This window comes from Nicotiana tabacum, chromosome 19 (genome assembly GCF_000715075.1).
Source record: "Nicotiana tabacum cultivar K326 chromosome 19, ASM71507v2, whole genome shotgun sequence".
NCBI classification, from domain to species: Eukaryota; Viridiplantae; Streptophyta; class Magnoliopsida; order Solanales; family Solanaceae; genus Nicotiana; species Nicotiana tabacum.
In genome coordinates, this window is record NC_134098.1 from 37,575,860 (window position 1) to 37,594,173 (window position 18,314).

The 18,314-nt window shown below is 37.9% G+C and overlaps 1 protein-coding gene across 1 annotated transcript; it reads right to left on the reverse strand.

Moving 5' to 3' along the window:
* Nucleotides 1-14,220: 14,220 nt before the first annotated feature.
* On the reverse strand, nucleotides 14,221-14,691 carry LOC142173431 (uncharacterized). The gene has a single exon (XM_075239018.1). The coding sequence runs from the start codon at nucleotides 14,689-14,691 to the stop codon at nucleotides 14,221-14,223; it is 471 nt and encodes a 156-aa protein (XP_075095119.1).
* Nucleotides 14,692-18,314: the final 3,623 nt, after the last annotated feature.

Sequence of the window (18,314 nt, forward strand, 5' to 3'; positions counted from 1 at the left end):
ATCGAAAAATATTCCAGCATAATATACTAGAGTTCCAGTATAATATACTAGATTTTCATTATAATATACTGGAGTTCCAGCATAACATACTAGACTTTCAGTATAATATACTAGAATTCCAATATAATATACTAGACTTCCAGCATAATATACTAATCCAACATAATATGTTGAAAATTCATACACAAGTGCTTCAATCTCCAGTATATTATGCTGGAACTTTCCGTGTGTTGGAGTTCCAGCATAATATGTTGGAAGTTCATACACAAGTGCGCCAACCTCCAGTATATTATGTTGGAACTTTTCGTGTTACAGCAAAATAATGGCTATTTTTCAATGACTTTACAAACGTTGACTATTTTTTAATTTTTAGTCCGAAAACTGGCTCGCCCGTGCTATTTTCACAAAAAAAAAATGCTAAGAGCCCTTAAAAGTTTTATGACCAAAATATAATATGGCCATTTTGAACATTCTATTACCCAGTTGTCCCATCACTTCTTATACCTCTCTTTTTGTCTTTTTCTTTTTTGTTGGTCTATTTTACTTTCTTTTTATTTTTCTTAGTATATATTTTTTTTCACTATATTTTTTTATTTTTAATAAAATTTTACACTCTTTTTCAATTTTTTATTTATTTTCTTATTTTTTTAGTTATATTATTTATTTTATTTTACTTTTTTGTATTCTTTTTTGTTCTCTCTAGTAATCTCTCTTTTTTATTTTTTATTTTTCTTATCTTAATTTTTCATTATCTTTTGATGTATTTATTTATTTTCTTAACTTTCATCCAAACTATTTGTCACTTTTTTCTACTTTCTTTTTTTAATTATTTTTTTCTTGTATTACTTTTTCAAGTAAAATTCCTTTGTCCAAATATTTTATCACTCTTTTTTACTTATTTTTTTGTTCTTTCAAATTAAATCGGTGAATCCTAATATTTTTGTTGGGTCACTTTATTTTACAGTATTTTTGAAATTCTTTATTTTATTTTATATTGTAGATGGTTTTCTTTTATAATTTTCAAACAAATTTTAAGATTTAATAAAAATTATCTCAAAATTTTTATATATATAATTAAATATAATATTAGTATATTGTGAATATCGTTTAGCATAGCACTAACCACAGTAGACAATGATTCAAAACTAATAACAGTATACCATTTTTCTACCGGATCGCTTCAATAGAATTAGAGGATAAAATTTTACTAAGACACCAGCCCTGTCAAGCAAACCTTAAACCACGGTCATGCTCATGACTCTCTCAATGCCCACATGGCTAATACGAGTCTTAAGGACCACTGGTTATGTTACCATAACCAATATTTACTGCCTGGACTGTTAAACTGCCTAGGCTCTACAGTCTTAACCTCGGAACCATCGGGTGATACAGTATAAAACTAGCAACAAAACATGTTTTAAGAATAGACTAGTATGCATAAGTTCAACACAGTATTATTTAGCCTATCATTTAGGCTAAATGAATATCTAAATTATAAGAAACAAATCAAATACCTGAGGCTGCCGAGATTGTGGCCAAGTAGCCTTTTCTGATTTTTATTCCAAATATAAAATTGTTACAAAGGGAGATTTAGAAAAGATGAGATTCTAGAGAGATGGGAGATTTTTTTAGAGAGAGGTGAGAGCTATTAGCCGAAGCCTGGCTCTAAACTAAAAATTGAGATCCTTATATAATGGATTTGTCTCTAAAACAAACAAACAAAAACTAAACAATAAAATGGTCGACACAATAATTATATCATGGTCGACAAGATAAAAAGCTAAAACCTAAAAGTCAAAAAGAGAAACGGACAAACTTTATAAAAGTAGATTCCCCTACAGTGGTGGGGTCTATTACTTTATTAAAGTTATTCGTCCTTATTACCCCAATTATTCAATGATGGGGCCTTCAGTGTCTCTTTCAGTGTTTGTTTTTTCCTTTAGTATTTTTGACGGAAGATTCTTTCGTGATTTCTTTGAATTGTTGCAGAAATCTTTCTACACTTTCGAGGTCTACTTCTTCATTATCTTCAACCTTTTGAGATTCTCTTGCTATGACTGTGTCATCTTCCATAGTGTGGTATGTTGGGCCTCACGAGTCATGAGCAAGTCTAGTAGAGTCTTGCGGATTTGTACAGAGACGTCTGTACTTATCTTCGAGAGGCTACAAGACTGTTAGAAAAACTTCTCTTTCTTTTATTATCTATCGTGCAGATTTATTTATCCCGAAGTTTGAATCTTTTCTCTCATCTCTCACTGATGGTAAGGACACGTTCTTCCGGAGCAGCTAAGTAGGCGTTAGTATTCCAGGCCAGAGCCGTGAGAGGTTGGGGCTGAGGTAAAGATGGAGCACGCGCCACAGTTAGGGGATCTGCTAGAGTAGCCATTGTAGATCCACTAGTAGCTTCAGTTGAGGAGCAGATTCCTGATCATATTAAGCCGGTGGGACTAGCTCGGGATCCTAAGGGACCTACTGCTACACCAAGACTCCATGAGACTTTGGCTCATTTTCTGAGCATGTTTGAGGGTTTGACTCAGGCGGGTACGATCCATGTTGCTCTAGCTAGTTCACGGGCTGGGGAAGGAGCTAGACTCCCACCGCACATACACCAAAGCAGTTGGCTCATGGTTATCAGACACTGGGAGTTCTACCGATATATGCAGTCATTGCAGTTCAGCCCGGGATTAGACCAGCCTTCACTGTTGAGGAGCAAAAGAGGATGGAGAGATTTCAGAGACTTCATCCTCCTTATTTCAGTGGAGAGCCTACTAAGGATGCACAAGGTTTCCTAGATTAGTGTCATCAGATTCTGCGAACTTTGTGCCTGGTGAACTAGAACGGGGTTGACTTTACTACCTTTCGGTTGTCAGGGCTAGCATACATATGGTGGCCAGATGGTGCAACACCACTCACTTGGTCTCGGTTCTCAGTTCTCTTCTTGGAGAAATTTATTCCACACACTTGCAAAGATAAGTTGCACAGTGAGTTTGAGCATCTACACTAGGAGGGTATGATTGAACCCAGTACAAGATGAGGTTCACGGAGTTGGCTCGACATGAAGTATTTTTATTCCCTTATTGAGAGGGAGAGAGTCAAGATATTCATTGAGAGCCTCAACTACGGTATCCAATAAGGGATGGCCTGAGAGGCCAACTGGTCTTACTTTCCAAGATGCGATAGAGATTTCGAGGTGCTTAGAGCCTGTCCACAGATAGTAGAGAGAGAGGGGGGGATGCCAAGAGGTCCCGTGATTCAGGTGGTTTTAGTGGTGCCTCATCTGGAGGCCAGGGGCATCATAGTAAAGACCGTCCTTTTAAGCCTGCTCAGTCAGCCCATCAGGTTCCTCGTGATTCTTCAGTCTGTCACGATTCATACAATGCTCGTTCAGGCCAGTTATCTTTCAGTGCACTTCCAGCACAGAGTCCATACTATGCTTCATCGATTTAGGGTTTTTTCGGCAGATATTAAGGTCCTCGGGTCAGTCTTAGAGCTAGCAGCCTCACCAGATGAGAGGTTGCTTTGAGTGTGGAGACTTGAGTCAACACAAGAGAGATTGTCCTAGACTTCTGAGAAGTGTACCATGTCAGGGCACCCAATCTATGATTTCGAAGACAACAGCTACACTACTCGCACAACTATATAGGGGTGGAGCCTAGTCTGATCAAAGCCGTCTTAGAAATGGAGGTCAGTCCGGTGAAGGACAAGCCTATTGTTATGCATTCTTGGGGAGGCCAGAGGCAATTGCTTTAGATATTGTGATCACAAGTATTGTTCTAGTGTGCCACATAGATGCTTCGATATTTTTTTACCCTGGTTCCACTTATTCTTATATGTTATTATATTTTTCTTCTTGTCTGGTTATGCCACGTGATTCTCTTAATATTCTTGCTTATGTATCCACACTGGTGGGAGATTTTAATATTGTGGATCGAGTCTATCAATCTTGTGTGGTCACTATTTGTGGTTACGAGATGAGGGTAGACTTGTTGTTACTGGACATGGTTGAATTCAAGATTATTTTGGGTATAGGTTGGCTATCTCTGTACCATGCTATTCTTGATTGTTATACTAAGACTGTGATGTTGGCTATGCCGGGGTTGCCAAGGTTGCAATGGAGGGGGGTTTTGGGTCATATCCATAGTAGGGAGATTTCATTTTTGAAGGCTCGACGGATGGTTGAGAAGGGTTATTTGGCGTATCTGGACTTTGTTAGAGATGTTAGTGCGGATACTCCTACTATTGATTCAGTTCCAGCAGTGAAAAAAATTTCAGATGTGTTTCCTGCAGACCTATCGGGCATGCCACCCGATAGGGATATTGATTTGGTGCCGGAAACTCAGCACATATCTATTCTATGGTATCATATGGCTCCAACTGAGTTAAAGGAATTGAAGGAGTAGTTACAAGAGTTGTTGGATAAGGTGTTCATCAGGTCGAGTGTTTCACCTTGGGGTACACCAATGTTGTTTGTGAAGAAGAAAGATGGTTCCATGAGAATGTGTATTGATTACAATCAGTTGAACAAGGTCACTATCAAGAACAAGTATCCACTGCCTCGCATTGATGATTTGTTTGATCGACTTTAGAGTGCCAAGGTATTCTCGAAGATTGACTTGAGATCAGTTTATCATCAGTTAAAGATTAGGGGTTTCGGCATCCCTAAGACGGATTCAGGACTCGCTAGGGGCATTATGAGTTCTTAATGATGTATTTTGACTTGACTAATACCCGTGCAACTTTCATGCATTTGATGAATAGTGTGATCCAACATTATTTGGATTCTTTTGTTATTATGTTCATTGATGATATCTTGGAATGTTCTTGTAGTAGGGAGGAGCACGAGCAATATTTCAGGATTGTGTTTCAGATTTTGAAGGAGAAGAAGTTGTATGTAAAGTTCTCCAAGTGGGTATTTTTGTAAGATCAGTGGCATTCTTGGGCCACGTAGTGTCTAGTGATAGGATCAAGGTGAATCTGAAGAAGATTGAGGCAGTTCAAAGTTGACCCAAACCTTCTACAGCTACATAGATCAGGAGTTTTCTAGGTTTGTCTAGCTACTATCATCGTTTTATGGAAGGGTTATTGTGGCTCCATTGACCAAGTTGACTCAGAAGGGCGCTCCATTTAGATGGTCTAACGAGTGTGAGGAGAGCTTTCATAAGCTCAAGGCTGCTTTGACTACAACTCCAGTATTGGTTTTGCATTCAGGATCGGGGATGCATATTGTCTATTGTGAAGCTTCGCGTGTTGCTATTGGTTATGTATTAATGCAGGACGATAAGTTGATTGCCTATGCATTTTTCCAGTTGAATCCCTATGAGAAAAACTATCTGGTCCATGATTTAGAGTTGGCGGCAATTGTGCATGCGCTTAAGATTTGGAGGCACTACTTATATGGCGTATCATGTGAGGTTTACACTCATCATTGGAGTCTTCAATATATGTTTAAACAGAAGTATTTGAATTTGAGGCAGCGGAGGAGGTTGGAGCTATTGAAGGATTCTGATATCATTATTTTGTATCATCTGGGTAAGGCAAATATGGGAGCGGATGCCTTGAGTAGGAAGGCAGAGAGCATGGAAAGTTTGGTATTTATTCCAGTTGTGGAGATGCCTTTGGCTATGGATGTTCAGGCCTTGGCCAATCAATTGTGAGATTGGATATTTCTGAGCCTACCAGAGTTCTTGCTTGTGTTGTTATGCATCGTCCTTGTTTGAGCGCATTAAGGATCGTCAATATGATGATCCCCATTTGCTTATCCATAGAGACACGGTGTTATGAGGTGATTCTAAGGAGGCGGTTATTGGTTATGATGTTGTATTGCACTTCAGGGTCGGAATTGTGTTCCTAATATGGATGGTTTGAGGGATTTGATTCTTGAGGAGGCCCATAGCTCGTAGTATATTATTTACCCAGGTGCTACAAAGATGTATCGTGATTTGAGGTAGCACTGGTGGTGGAGGATGAAGAAAGACATTGTTGGGCATGTTTTGCGGTGTTTTGTCAGCAAGTAGAGTACGAGCATAAAAAACTAGATGATTTGCTTTAGAAGTTAGATATATCGGAGTGGAAGTGGGAGCGTATTACTATGGACTTCGTGGTAGGCTTTCCACGGACCTTGAGGAAGTTTGACGATGCCGGGTCATTGTAGACAGACTAACTAAGTCTGCGCATTTCATTCCGGTCATGACTTCTTACACTTTAGAGAAGTTGGCTTAGATCTACATCAGGGAGATTTTCTATTTATATAGAGTGTATGTTTCTATCATTTCGGATTGGGGCACTTAGTTTACATTGCACTTTTAGAGAGTCGTTCAGCGTAGTTGGGCACGCGAGTGAAGCTGCGTACTGAATTTCACCCTCAAACGGATGGACTGTCTGAGTGGACCATTCAAATCCTTGAGGATTGGGGCACTTAGTTTACATTGCACTTTTGGAGAGTCGTTCAATGTGGTTGGGCACGCGGGTGAAGTTGCGTACTGCATTTCACCCTCAAACGGATGGACTGTCCAAGTGGACCATTCAAATCCTTGAGGATATGTTGAGAGCCCGTGCTATTGATTTTGGAGGCCAATGGGATCAGTTTCTACCATTAACAGAGTTTTCTTACAACAACAACTACTAGTCTAGTAGTCGGATGGCTCCGTATGAGATATTATATAGGAGGGATGACGTTCTACGGTTGGTTGGTTTAAGCCTGGTGAGGCTAGGTTTTTGGGCACGGATTTGGTTCGTGATGCCTTAGAGAAGGTGAAGTTGATTAAGGAGCGACTTCATACAGCGCAATCCATATAGAAGAGTTACATTGATAGGAAGGTTTGTGATGTGGCCTTTATGGAGGGTGAGAAGGTTCTTCTTAGAGTTTCGCCTATGAAGGGTGTAAGAGATTTGGGAAGAAGGGCAAGTTGAGCTCTCGGTATATCGGTCCATTCAAGATTCTAGAGAGAGTTGGAGAGCTAGGTTGTACGCTTGCCTTGCCACCCAGCTTGTTGGGAGTTCATACGGTATTTTATGTTTCCATGCTTCGTAAATATCGTGAACATCAGTTGCATGTGTTGGATTTAAGTTCAGTGCAGTTGAATGAGAACTTGGTATTGCACCCTATTTTGCACAGGTCAAAATAAAATATAACTTTTGGTTTCCCTGAAGTTGATAAAGAAGAGTCACCACCTAATGTTTAAAGGTATACTAGGGTACCTATAAATCTATAACGATCATTATCTTAAAGGTCTACTAAACCAGTGAGATCTGGGTAAGTGTTCTAGTTATTCTAAGAGGAAGGTGTTAGGCATCCCTTAAATTCTACCTGAGGTAGTTCCTTAAACTTAGGTTAGGTGCAGGGAAGGGATTGTCTATATCCTAGTTGATTAATTATTTAAGCTACTAAATGGGCTTCTATAAAAGTCTTGTATAAATGAAGGAAATATTTATTTTTGAGGAAAGGTTTGTACCTCCTTTAAAATGGCAACATTTTCTTTTAAAATCATGTCGTAAGGTCTACGAAAACAATGGATTATTTGAAAATGTGTACTCTATGCTACACCCTATATAAAATAAAATGTACCTTGTTTGTTTATTTGAAACGTTGTTTGGCAAGATCAATACATTTCCCAAAGGATATTTGATTTTGTTTCTTTGCAAAATTGAATCCCTCTGTATAGCGAAATTGCCTCTTTGTTTTAAAGTAATTCATCCACCTATGTGATTCATTTGAATGTTTTCAAAGAGAGATTCTTGTCTAAACTCAAACAATTCTGCCAAGGCCTATAGAACAAGCAAAACTCATTAGACAAAGTAAGTAAACGAGGAAATATTATTTTTGCTAAGCGATTAGTTTTAAAACATTCAAATTCCAAAAATGTTATGATTGTTAAAATGATTAACCTTATTAGTCACAGTTACCTTATTAAACTCAATTTGCCTAAAGTCTTCCTAAGTGATCAAAGTAAAAAAAAAAAAAGATTCCAATGTCAATGTTAGTTCATATACAAAAATAAGACAATAATAATAATAATCGTTTCAGATGAAGGGAAAGAAAGTTAAACTCTCATATTGGGCTGACTGATCAGTCAGGCCCAGCTAGGCTCTAAGCGGCAACAAGCTTCAGTAGACAGCAAGGATACAATCTAATTCTTTGAACTTGGGCCTGAGTTCTTAAGTCGGCCCAATGATCATGCAAAGAAAAAGAGAGGAAAAAAAAGAAGTCAATTAGTATGTGTAAATAAAGGTAAAGTAAAAATAAAGTTTACAATAAACATGATCTAAATATAACAGAGCTAAATTTTTCTTTGTGCTAATCCCCTGATGATTAATTAAGGTTGGTAATTATGGGCTTAGGGTGAACCATATTTACTTATAAGGTTCCTCTGTGAACCCCTGGCACTTCAGAGTTCACACGGATCTCTTGGACCCTGATCAGTGTTTGTGCCAGGGAGATGTACCTTAATGGTAAAGTCAAGCCCTCACCAAACACCCTTAAGTACTGAACCTCAGTCTTCTACAGAGGTTTAAACACAAAGAAACCTCAACCTGACAGTCTCACATAATTAGCATGAAATAAAAAAGTACTGAAGATCCATTATAAGACTTTTTAAAGATTCAGCCACCCAAAGATACCAACAACTTGGAACAAACAACCATGTTAGGAATTGCAATCATCATTAGAGTAAAAAATCATAGCAACTAAGAACTAATACAAGCTTGATCTTAAACTATTTATCAGAACACAAGATATAAAGATAGGTCATCACATGTGAATTCTCAAAGTTTTAATAGTTGCAAAGGCTTAAAGGTTGGTTCTAAACCATTTCATGTAGCACAACATTTACAGAATACTCCCGACAGTCACTACTGAAACACAGTCGAGAAAAGGTTACAAAGCACAAAAGACTAACTATATACTCCTGTAGATAGGCTCTACTATTTACAATTTAATTTCAAGACTGCCACTATAAATGTTAAGGCATCAGTAGTTAGCAAAACACATTGCACTCATTTACTGATTTTATTAGAGATCTAGTGCTTCATGAGGATCCAATCTAACAGAATTCCTTTAAAGAAGGATTAGATTGTTAGAGATAACTATAGAACACCAGAGTAGTCTCAAGATAGTCTTCCAACAATAATCAAACACAAAGTTGTAGGTCTCACTATATGCTAAACAATCCAAGCTAACACTTTATTCAAAATCTGTCTAAAGGAGTCATACTAACAGTAAGAATTTATGAGCACATTGAGCATGAGTAGGATGGTCAACTTCTTGTCCCACTATCATATCCTATAGGCAAAACATGAAATTGCACATTAGGGTGAATAATACTCATTCAAACTACCAAGACCAACAATGTCTCCATATATTGCATAACGACCCTCTGGACAGTTTTCAAATACCACACATGCATGAGATGGCAATAATGCTTATTCACAGTTGATCTAGGAAGGAGGGATATGTGGTTACAAGTTAGCATCTATTTGTTCAAGCAATCATGATAAATAAACATATGGATCACACTGATATAATTGAACATAACAATATGATACTATAAATGAAGTAGTCAGTTAGAATCATTCAACTAGCTAATCAAAACAACATGATACAGATCATCCAAGTAAGATGGTATAAGCATGAGAATCAACAAGGATCCTTCAATTAACCAATTAAAGAAAAACAACATGGTAAGAATTATCCAAATAGAATAACATGAGAATCACCCAATTGGTTAAACAGGAGAGCAGGAATGTTTATGGACATATTCAATTAACTTGATCAACATGAGAAAAATAGCTGCCATCACAGAGATTAATTAACTCAATCGACATAAGGAGTTAACAGTATGAGGCTCACAATAACATCATTTCAATTAGTTAAGGAATATACCAAATGACATATCAAAATGAGAAAACAGAATCTAATCATAAAATGTTGACTCAAATAACAACATAGGAGATAATCATAGTTATTAGCAAGAAATATTAATTAACCAAATGAAGAGTAACACAAGCAGTGAAACACACTTGAGGATCACATACTTGACTAATGAGTGTCATGAAGAAGAATAGGCCACGATTAACAGAAAACATCAAATGAACAGAACCACATGACAATTACACAAAATAACTGAATAATAAAAGGGGCCAGTGGTTTACTGACCTTCTTCGGAGTACCAAATCAAGTAGAGGTAATTACTAGCTATTTAAAGACCCAATCTCAGAATCAATTTGTAGTGGTCGAACTCGAGCAAAAGTGAAAAATAAGAAGATTAGAGACTTTCAGAATATTTTAAGCAGATAGCTTTTCTTATATTTTTAGGGTAGTTCGTGTTAGGTGAGAGCATTAAAGCTCCTATTTATAGTGTCCATCAGAGCCTTTGGGTTTGTTTGAGTTTGAATGATTTAGTGGAAGATGACGAAGACACTGATGAGAGCAAGAGAAGAAAAGATGAGGAAAAAACAGAGGGGGAAATCAGGAGGAGAGTTTTACCTGCTTGAAATGATGGAGGAATTAAATGTTGAGGCCAAACGGATTGCTGGTTAAAACTAATGTCCAGAGGTAACTGTGTTTGACCTCTGGACCAAGAATCATCATAGTGATGTCTAAGATCTCATAAATCTATAATATGCATGCAATGACTTGAACGAACAGAAGATGAAATGATTATATTCTTGTTCTTTCGTATTTTGGTCTATTTCGGGGGTTGGGATTCAAAATCGGGTGAGAAAAAAGAAAATCTCGGCGGGATTCGCGGTTGACAGAGGAAGAATGATAAAACTTTGACCGATTTGAGTGACCTTGAATGATTTTGTGCAAGGTTTCAGGTCTGAGAGGGTCTGAGAAGATGAGAAAAAAGAGGGAGGAAGAGAAAAGAAGGGCGGTCGGTCTCTGATGGAATGATTAAGGTTTGTGGAGGGGTTGGCTAATTAAATCGAGAGACTGGACAGGAGCCGTTGGATCACTTTGATCAATGGCTCCAAATATTTGGAGATGAAAAAGAGAGAAAATGTTTAATTAGGATATAACGGGGGCCGTTAGATCATTTTGATCCAATTGTGGAGATAAAATGATGAGGGGTTAATAACTAAAAGGGAAATAAGATTAAATTTGGACTGTTGATGACTTTAATCAATGGTCTAGATTATTTGTGTTAGTTATGTGAGTGGTTCGGAGGGATGACATGTCGCGTTGTGATTGGTAGAGAGTAAATGGCGTGGATCGCCAAGTAGGATGGTAATGGGGCTGCCAGACGGGGTCAAGGGTGTTGGGCTAATGTTTCGGGCCAATTGAAGGCTGGATGGGAATTTAAATCATGGTCATATTGAATTAAAATCAATTGATTACAATTGTAGCATATTTTAAGTTTTAACACCCTTTATAATTAAATTAATTAGACTTATTTAATCCCAATAAAATCTTATAAGATATAATTAACACACGTATTATTAATTAATTAATGTAATTAGTTTTAGATTATCAAAAATAATTATAATACTCATTTATAAAATTATGAAAGCTAATTTTATTTAATTAAAGTAATAGAAGTAATACAGTTATAAATATTTAAGACTAAATTATTTTTAATTATAGAATGAATACTATTAACTATTATTATACTTATTATTACCTATTATTTATATCTTGAGAAAATAGATATTGTTAATTTTTAAAAATACTCTACTACATTTATTGCTTACCAATAAGTGTAAAAATCTAATGTAAAAAACGGGAGGGTCAAAGTTGGCTGCCAACAGCCTCCCCTCTTTGACCGGATATTCTAAAAGAGTTTGCGAGCAAAAATATTGACTTAATGACCAATTTTGCCCTGACTTTAGACATATATTACAGAGATGGTGTATGAAATTGTGAAAGACCATGACTAATGAGATTACAGCCAAATTCTGACTTTGAATCGCCTATATACCTCGGGCTTAACGAGGATCGTGATATATGTAGTTCTGGAATGATGATTTGGAGAGTGTTATGCTTGCATGAATTGCTCCAGTATCGTGTTATGACGATACCGCAAAACTAAAAGATTTCAAGACCTAATAACTTCTAAATTGCAGCTTGATTATAGGATTTGAGGGATTTTGACAATTTGGAGTTCTACTGATCGAATTGAGTTGGAAACTAGATCCTTGGCTCACTTATGGGTCTGTTGTCCCTCATAGCAGCGTAACCTGGTTTGCTGCTTAGGAAAAGTTCCATGTTTGTAATGTTTGATCGTGCAAAAAGGAAGATACACACATACCCATATATTGTAATGCAAATATGTTAGGATATAATGAAAACATGCAGGAACAACAATGCCTGGCTGCCGCCTACTCTTTATTTGGGATCTCTGGGCGATAGCATGTTTTAATCTGAAGTCTTCGAGCTATGGAGCATTATTTGGGATGTCGGGGATGGGATGTTTGAATTTTGACTTTGACGATTAGTCGGGCTGTGTACCGTTCCGAAGTTGTCGGAGCCTTTGACTTTGAATTTGAAACTCCACGCGATATGAGTATTTGACGTTGAATTTGTCTTTGAATTTGAATTTCCTCGCAATGGGAATATTCAACTTTGAGTTTGAATCTTCGCACGATGGGAGTATTCGACTTTGAATTTGAATCTCCGCGCGTGGGGAGTAGTTGACTTTAAATTTGAATCTCCACGTGATGGGAGTATTTGAACCAAACAAGAATGTAAAAATGCATGTAAGCTGCACGAATAAAATGCCAAAACATTCAAGATTAAAATAGGAAAGTAAATGAGCATCCCAAGAGAAACTCTTGACTGCAGAACTAATTTACGATCATCCATCAGTGGAACATATGACGAAATTGAATGGTCCGTCGTTCGATTGGCAAAGTTGGCGACGAGGTTTGCACATTCTATTTTGGAATCTCCGATCTGGCGGAGCAACAGTGCGATGTATACAAAAGTTCTCTATTTGGAAGAGCAGACGATGTGATCTGTATAAGGTGCTCTGATTGGTAGAGCAAACGGTTTGATATATACAAGGTGATTCGATTGGCAGAGCAGAAGGTTTGATATGTAGAAGGTGCTCCGATTGTCAGAGTAGATAGTTACATACGTACAAGCTGATCTGATTGGCAGAGCAAACGATTTGATATGTACAAGTTGCTCTGATTGGCAGAGCAGACGGTGATCTGGTTGTGTCGAAGGCTTGGCTCTATGATACTTGTAAAGAATTCAATGTTAATCCTTAGCTATATGAGACTAAAATGAATTGAACGATAAAGGAGAATTGAGAGCTCATGAAGTTGTAGCGAGTCTGGCGTTGATTCTGGTGCTATCTTGCGCCTTTTGATTCTTGTCAATCCTGCTCTCAAAGAAAAATTCTTAGTAGGGGAAGGGAGTTGATTCGTATTGATCGTAAACCTGGCCTTGCCCTGAATTAGTTGGATTATGTCATGAGGTTTGGCAAGTGGAAAAGTTGTTTTTTAAAAAATGATTTATGTTTATGGCAAACTCCGTCATTCTGGATTATGACATATTTTGACGCTTCCTTCGATACGAGTATCATTTCTGGGTGGCTCTACTCTTCTAACGACGCCTTCCTGGATATGCCCTTGATGATGTAGCTTCCTTGCTGATGCGATCATTTCCTAATCTAGACAATGCATTACAAAGGCTTTCCTAGGGTGGTGACCGAAACTTTTCAGGTTACTTACGTATCCAAAGGAATCAGGTCTGAGCATAGTTTGAGGGTATGTGTAAATAAAATATTGAACCGAGCCTAACTCAGGCATCCTACGTATCCAAATGGAATTAGGTCAAAACATAGTTCGATTACAATAGATGCAAAATGATAGAATTTTGAAATGATATGACTGAGTCTGACTCAGACTGCCTATGTATCCAAATGGAATCAGGTCAAAACATAGTTCGGTTACAGTAAATGACTGAATCCGACATAGATTGCCTACGTATTTTAGCCAAAGGAAATCAAGTCATGGCGTAGTTTTGAATACATGAAAATGATATTTGGATTTTCTATTACAAAGGTGGGACCGAACCCTACGTGGGTTGCTTACGTATCCTACCGTGGGAAGTCAGGTCAGGCGTAGTTATGTTACACAGAAACATAATTCTATCGCCTTCAAATGTAGTATCTCTTGATCATCTGAATTTATGGGCTTCGTGCACACTCTACTATCCATTTCTGCTAAGATTAATGCTCCTACGGACAATACCCGATAGACCACATAAGGACCCTGCTAATTTGGCGCGAATTTCCCCTTAGCTTCTTCTTGATAGGGAAATATCCTCTTCAAAACCAGCTGTCCCATCATGAATTGCCAGGGTTTCACTTTCCTATTGAATATGTTGGCCATTCTATTTTGATACAACTGACCATGGCAAACGACATCCATCCTCTTTTCATCGATGAGCATGAGTTGTTCTTGCCTGACACGTACCCATTCCGCATAGTGAAACTTGGCTTCCTGGATAATTCTTAAAGATGGTATTTTGACCTCTGCAGGTATTACAACTTCAGTACCATATACCAGAATGTACGGCGTTGCCCCGGTAGACGTCCTCATATTGGTGCAGTAACCAAGTAGGGAAAATGATAGTTTCTTATGCCATTGCCTGTGATTGTCCACTATCATTCTCAGTATCTTCTTGATGTTCTTGTTAGCTGCTTCAACTGCTTCATTCGCCTTGGGACAATATGCATGTAACATTTTTCTGTTACGCGTCAAAAGCCCTTACTTTCACATGGCTCTCTTTTACCTTTCTTAAGTGGATGCCTAATTCTCACAGAGTGGAGAACATGCAAATATTTACTTCGGATCCCCCATCGACCAATACCCGAGATATGACTTTGTCTCCACACTTGACAGTGATGTGTAGAGCCCTATTGTGATCTATTCCCTCTATAGGAAGTTCGTCCCTCTGAAAAGAGGTTTTGTTTGCCTCAATCATCTTCCCAATAGTTGTTGCCAGTGCCTCACTAGTGGTATTTCCTGGCAGGCTTACTCCACTCAACACTTTCACCAGAGTGTCTCTGTGACTGTCGGAACTCATCAACAAGTCCCTGATCGATAAGTGGGTAGGGGTCTTTCTAAGCTGCTCTTCTATGGTATATTCCTTAACCGACATATTTTTCCAAAACTCTACTGCCTCTGCGTCAATTATGTTCCTTCTTTGGTTCTACTCTCTATTTGAATTTCCTCGGTTCAATTCTTCAGCAGCGTAGCATCTCCCAGATCTAGTCATCCCATGAACGGTCGTAGTTACTATCATTTTCCCTTTCCTTTCGACTGATAAGACCATGAGACTGCCTTGTACTCCTGATTCCAATCCTGTCTTACGGCTACGACAAGCCGTGGTTGATATTTTTGAACCATTACTGGCGGTTTTAATTGCATAGTGATTAATGGGATTGCCCGAGGAGTTGTCCTTGCCGCTTCAGCATTCCCGATAGTAACAATATTGCCCTTTACATCATAGTCCTTCTCCAAGGTAATCATTTTTTCTCCTTGGTTTCTGTGATTTGTTAGTGGGTTTTGGTTGGGGTGGGGTGCATTGGATAGCTCCACTTTTGATCAACATTGTCACGACCCAAAATCCATTAAGGCCGTGATAGCGCCGGACACCACTGTCATAGCAAGCCAACCATAATCAATTAACTTAATTACCCATTTTAGTATTTTTAAAATCAAAATTTCTTCAATGAAATAGTAAAGATAAAACTCATAGAGTAAATGATAAATATTTTTAGCAACTAAATTTCTAAACAATTCACAACCATTCCCAAACCCGGTGTCATAAGTGCATGAGCATTTACTAGGGAATTAAAATAAAATACAGCATCTGTCCAGAATACAAATTAGACAGGAAAATATAATAACCCTGAAGGAGACTCTGTTAGTTAAAGATCGTAATATAGAATGCAGCTCACCTATATCCCCACAATTATTAACCACACCTCTACGCCCACAAGGCCGCTAGACATATATGTACCTGCACAATAAAATATGCAGCAAGTGCAGTATGAGTACGAAAACTACGTGTACCCAGTAATTATCAAGCCTAATCTCTAAGTGATAGAGATGAGATGACCGACTTTGACACTCACTAAGGGTCATCAATAATAAATGGAATAAATTAAAATTATTCAAATCAACATGATTCACAGAGTTAACAATAATTTTATTCACTTAGCAGAAATAATAAAAATCTTTCAAATCCAACAATTTTCAATCTATTAATTAAATCCTTCAATTTCAATAAAACTTCCAATTTATCAAATAGCTTTACAAGCTGCAATTCAATTTAAATAAATTTTTAATTTATTAAATAGCTTTACAAGCTGCAATAAACTGTCCAAGTATCATGTAATTATTATTATTATCAAGCACGATTTCTGCCGAGGTCGTTCGGCATGATCCACAGTATCGTGTACACTGCCGAGGGACATGCGGCATGATCCATAGATGCATCTATCCTGACGAGGCATTCGGCCCGCTCCACAAGAAAGGAGGACATTTTCTTATGTACCTCCGGAAGGAGAGTATATTTATTAAAAGATAAATTCGGGAGGAAGAACAATTTCTCTTAAAAATTAATTAATTTGAACAGAAATTCAAGCATATGAGATTTTCATCCTTTAATATTTTTATCTAACAATTTACAACATAAATATAAATATATCAAATAATTTAATTAAGTAAAGACTACTATTTATATAAGTAATTCATGCTTTTGAGTCTTAAACTACCCGAACTTTAGATAGTAGCTACGCACGGACTCTCGTCACCTCGTGCGTATGTAGCCCCCATAATTAGCAATAATTGTTTAATATAATCACCTATGGGGTAATTTCTCCCTCACAAGATTAGACAAGAGACTTACCTCTTCTTGCTCCAATTTAATCCACTAGTAGGCCTTTTCCTCGATTATTCAACTTTGATTAGCTCGAATCTAACCAAAAATAACTCGATACAATCACTAAAATTTATAGGAATCAATTATATAAAAAAATACTACATTTTCAATAAAATTCCGAAAATAATTAAACATTTTTCTGTGGGGCCCACATCTCGAAATCCGGCGAAAGTTACGAAATCTGACAACCCATCTGCTCAAGCTCAAGTTTGTCAAAAATGGCAAATGGGACGAATGTCCTTTTTTATAAACTGCCCAGGCAGCCTTAGGAATTGGGCCTCGATCGTGGCCCTCGAGCCTGAGCTTCGGTCATGGCCTCGATCAAGGCCTCGAGCTTGGGACGCAGTCATGGCCTCGAGCCTGGGACTCGGTCATGGCCTCGATCATGGCATCGAGCTTGGGACTTCGATCGTGCCCCTCGATCTTGGGTCTTGATCCTGGCCCTCGAGCCTTGCCTTCGATCATGGCCCTCGAGCTGGACCTTCGATCGTGGCTTCGATACTGAGCCTCGTCCCTGGCTTCGACTCAGTCCGTCGACCCTGAGCTCGATATCTGGGCTCGATCACAGCCCAGAATATCCAGCAGAAGGGAAAAATTGCAACAGCTTTTTAAGTCCAATTTTTGATCCGTTAACCATTCGAAACTCACCCGAGGCTCTCGGGACCTCAACCAAATAGACCAACAAGTCCTAAAACATCATACGAACTTATTTGAAACCTCAAATCACCTAAAACGATGCTAAAACTATGAATTATGCTCCAATTCAAGCTTAATGAAACTTAGAATTTCCAACTTCTACATTCGATGTCGAACCCTATCAAATCAATTCCGATTGACCTCAAATTTTGCACACAAGTCATAAATGACATAACGGAGTTATGAAAATTTTCAGAACTGGATTCCGAATCCGATATCAGAAAGTCAACTCCCCGGTCAAACTTCCAAACTTGAATTCCTATTTTTGCCATTTCAAGCCTAATTTAACTACAAACTTCCAAATAAAATTCCGAACACGCTCCTAAGTCCACAATCACCATACGGAGCTGTTGGAATCGTCAAAATTCTATTCCGGGGCCGTTTTCTCAAAATGTTGACCGAAGTCAAACTTCGCCTTTTAAAGCTAACTTAAGGAACCAAGTGTTCCGATCTCAATCCAAACACTTCCAAATCCCGAACCAACCATTCCCGCAAGTCATGAATCATTAACAGCACATACGGGAAGTTTTATTTTAGGGAACATGGTTCTAAATGCTTCCACGATGGAAGAAATGTGTAGAAATTCATAACCAACTGCCGAGTCAACAAATTATTGAGTTTCTCCCTCTCACAAGGACCATTGCCTCATTATGAACCAAATAACGATATTTGCTCTTTAATATGTTTCATAAAAAAAAAATCTTATCGTACTGATCCCAGG

What these genes read in the sequence shown, in the direction of transcription:
- LOC142173431 (XM_075239018.1), bottom strand. Translation starts at nt 14,691, where the DNA reads ATGTTACATGCATATTGTCCCAAGGCGAATGAAGCAGTTGAAGCAGCT.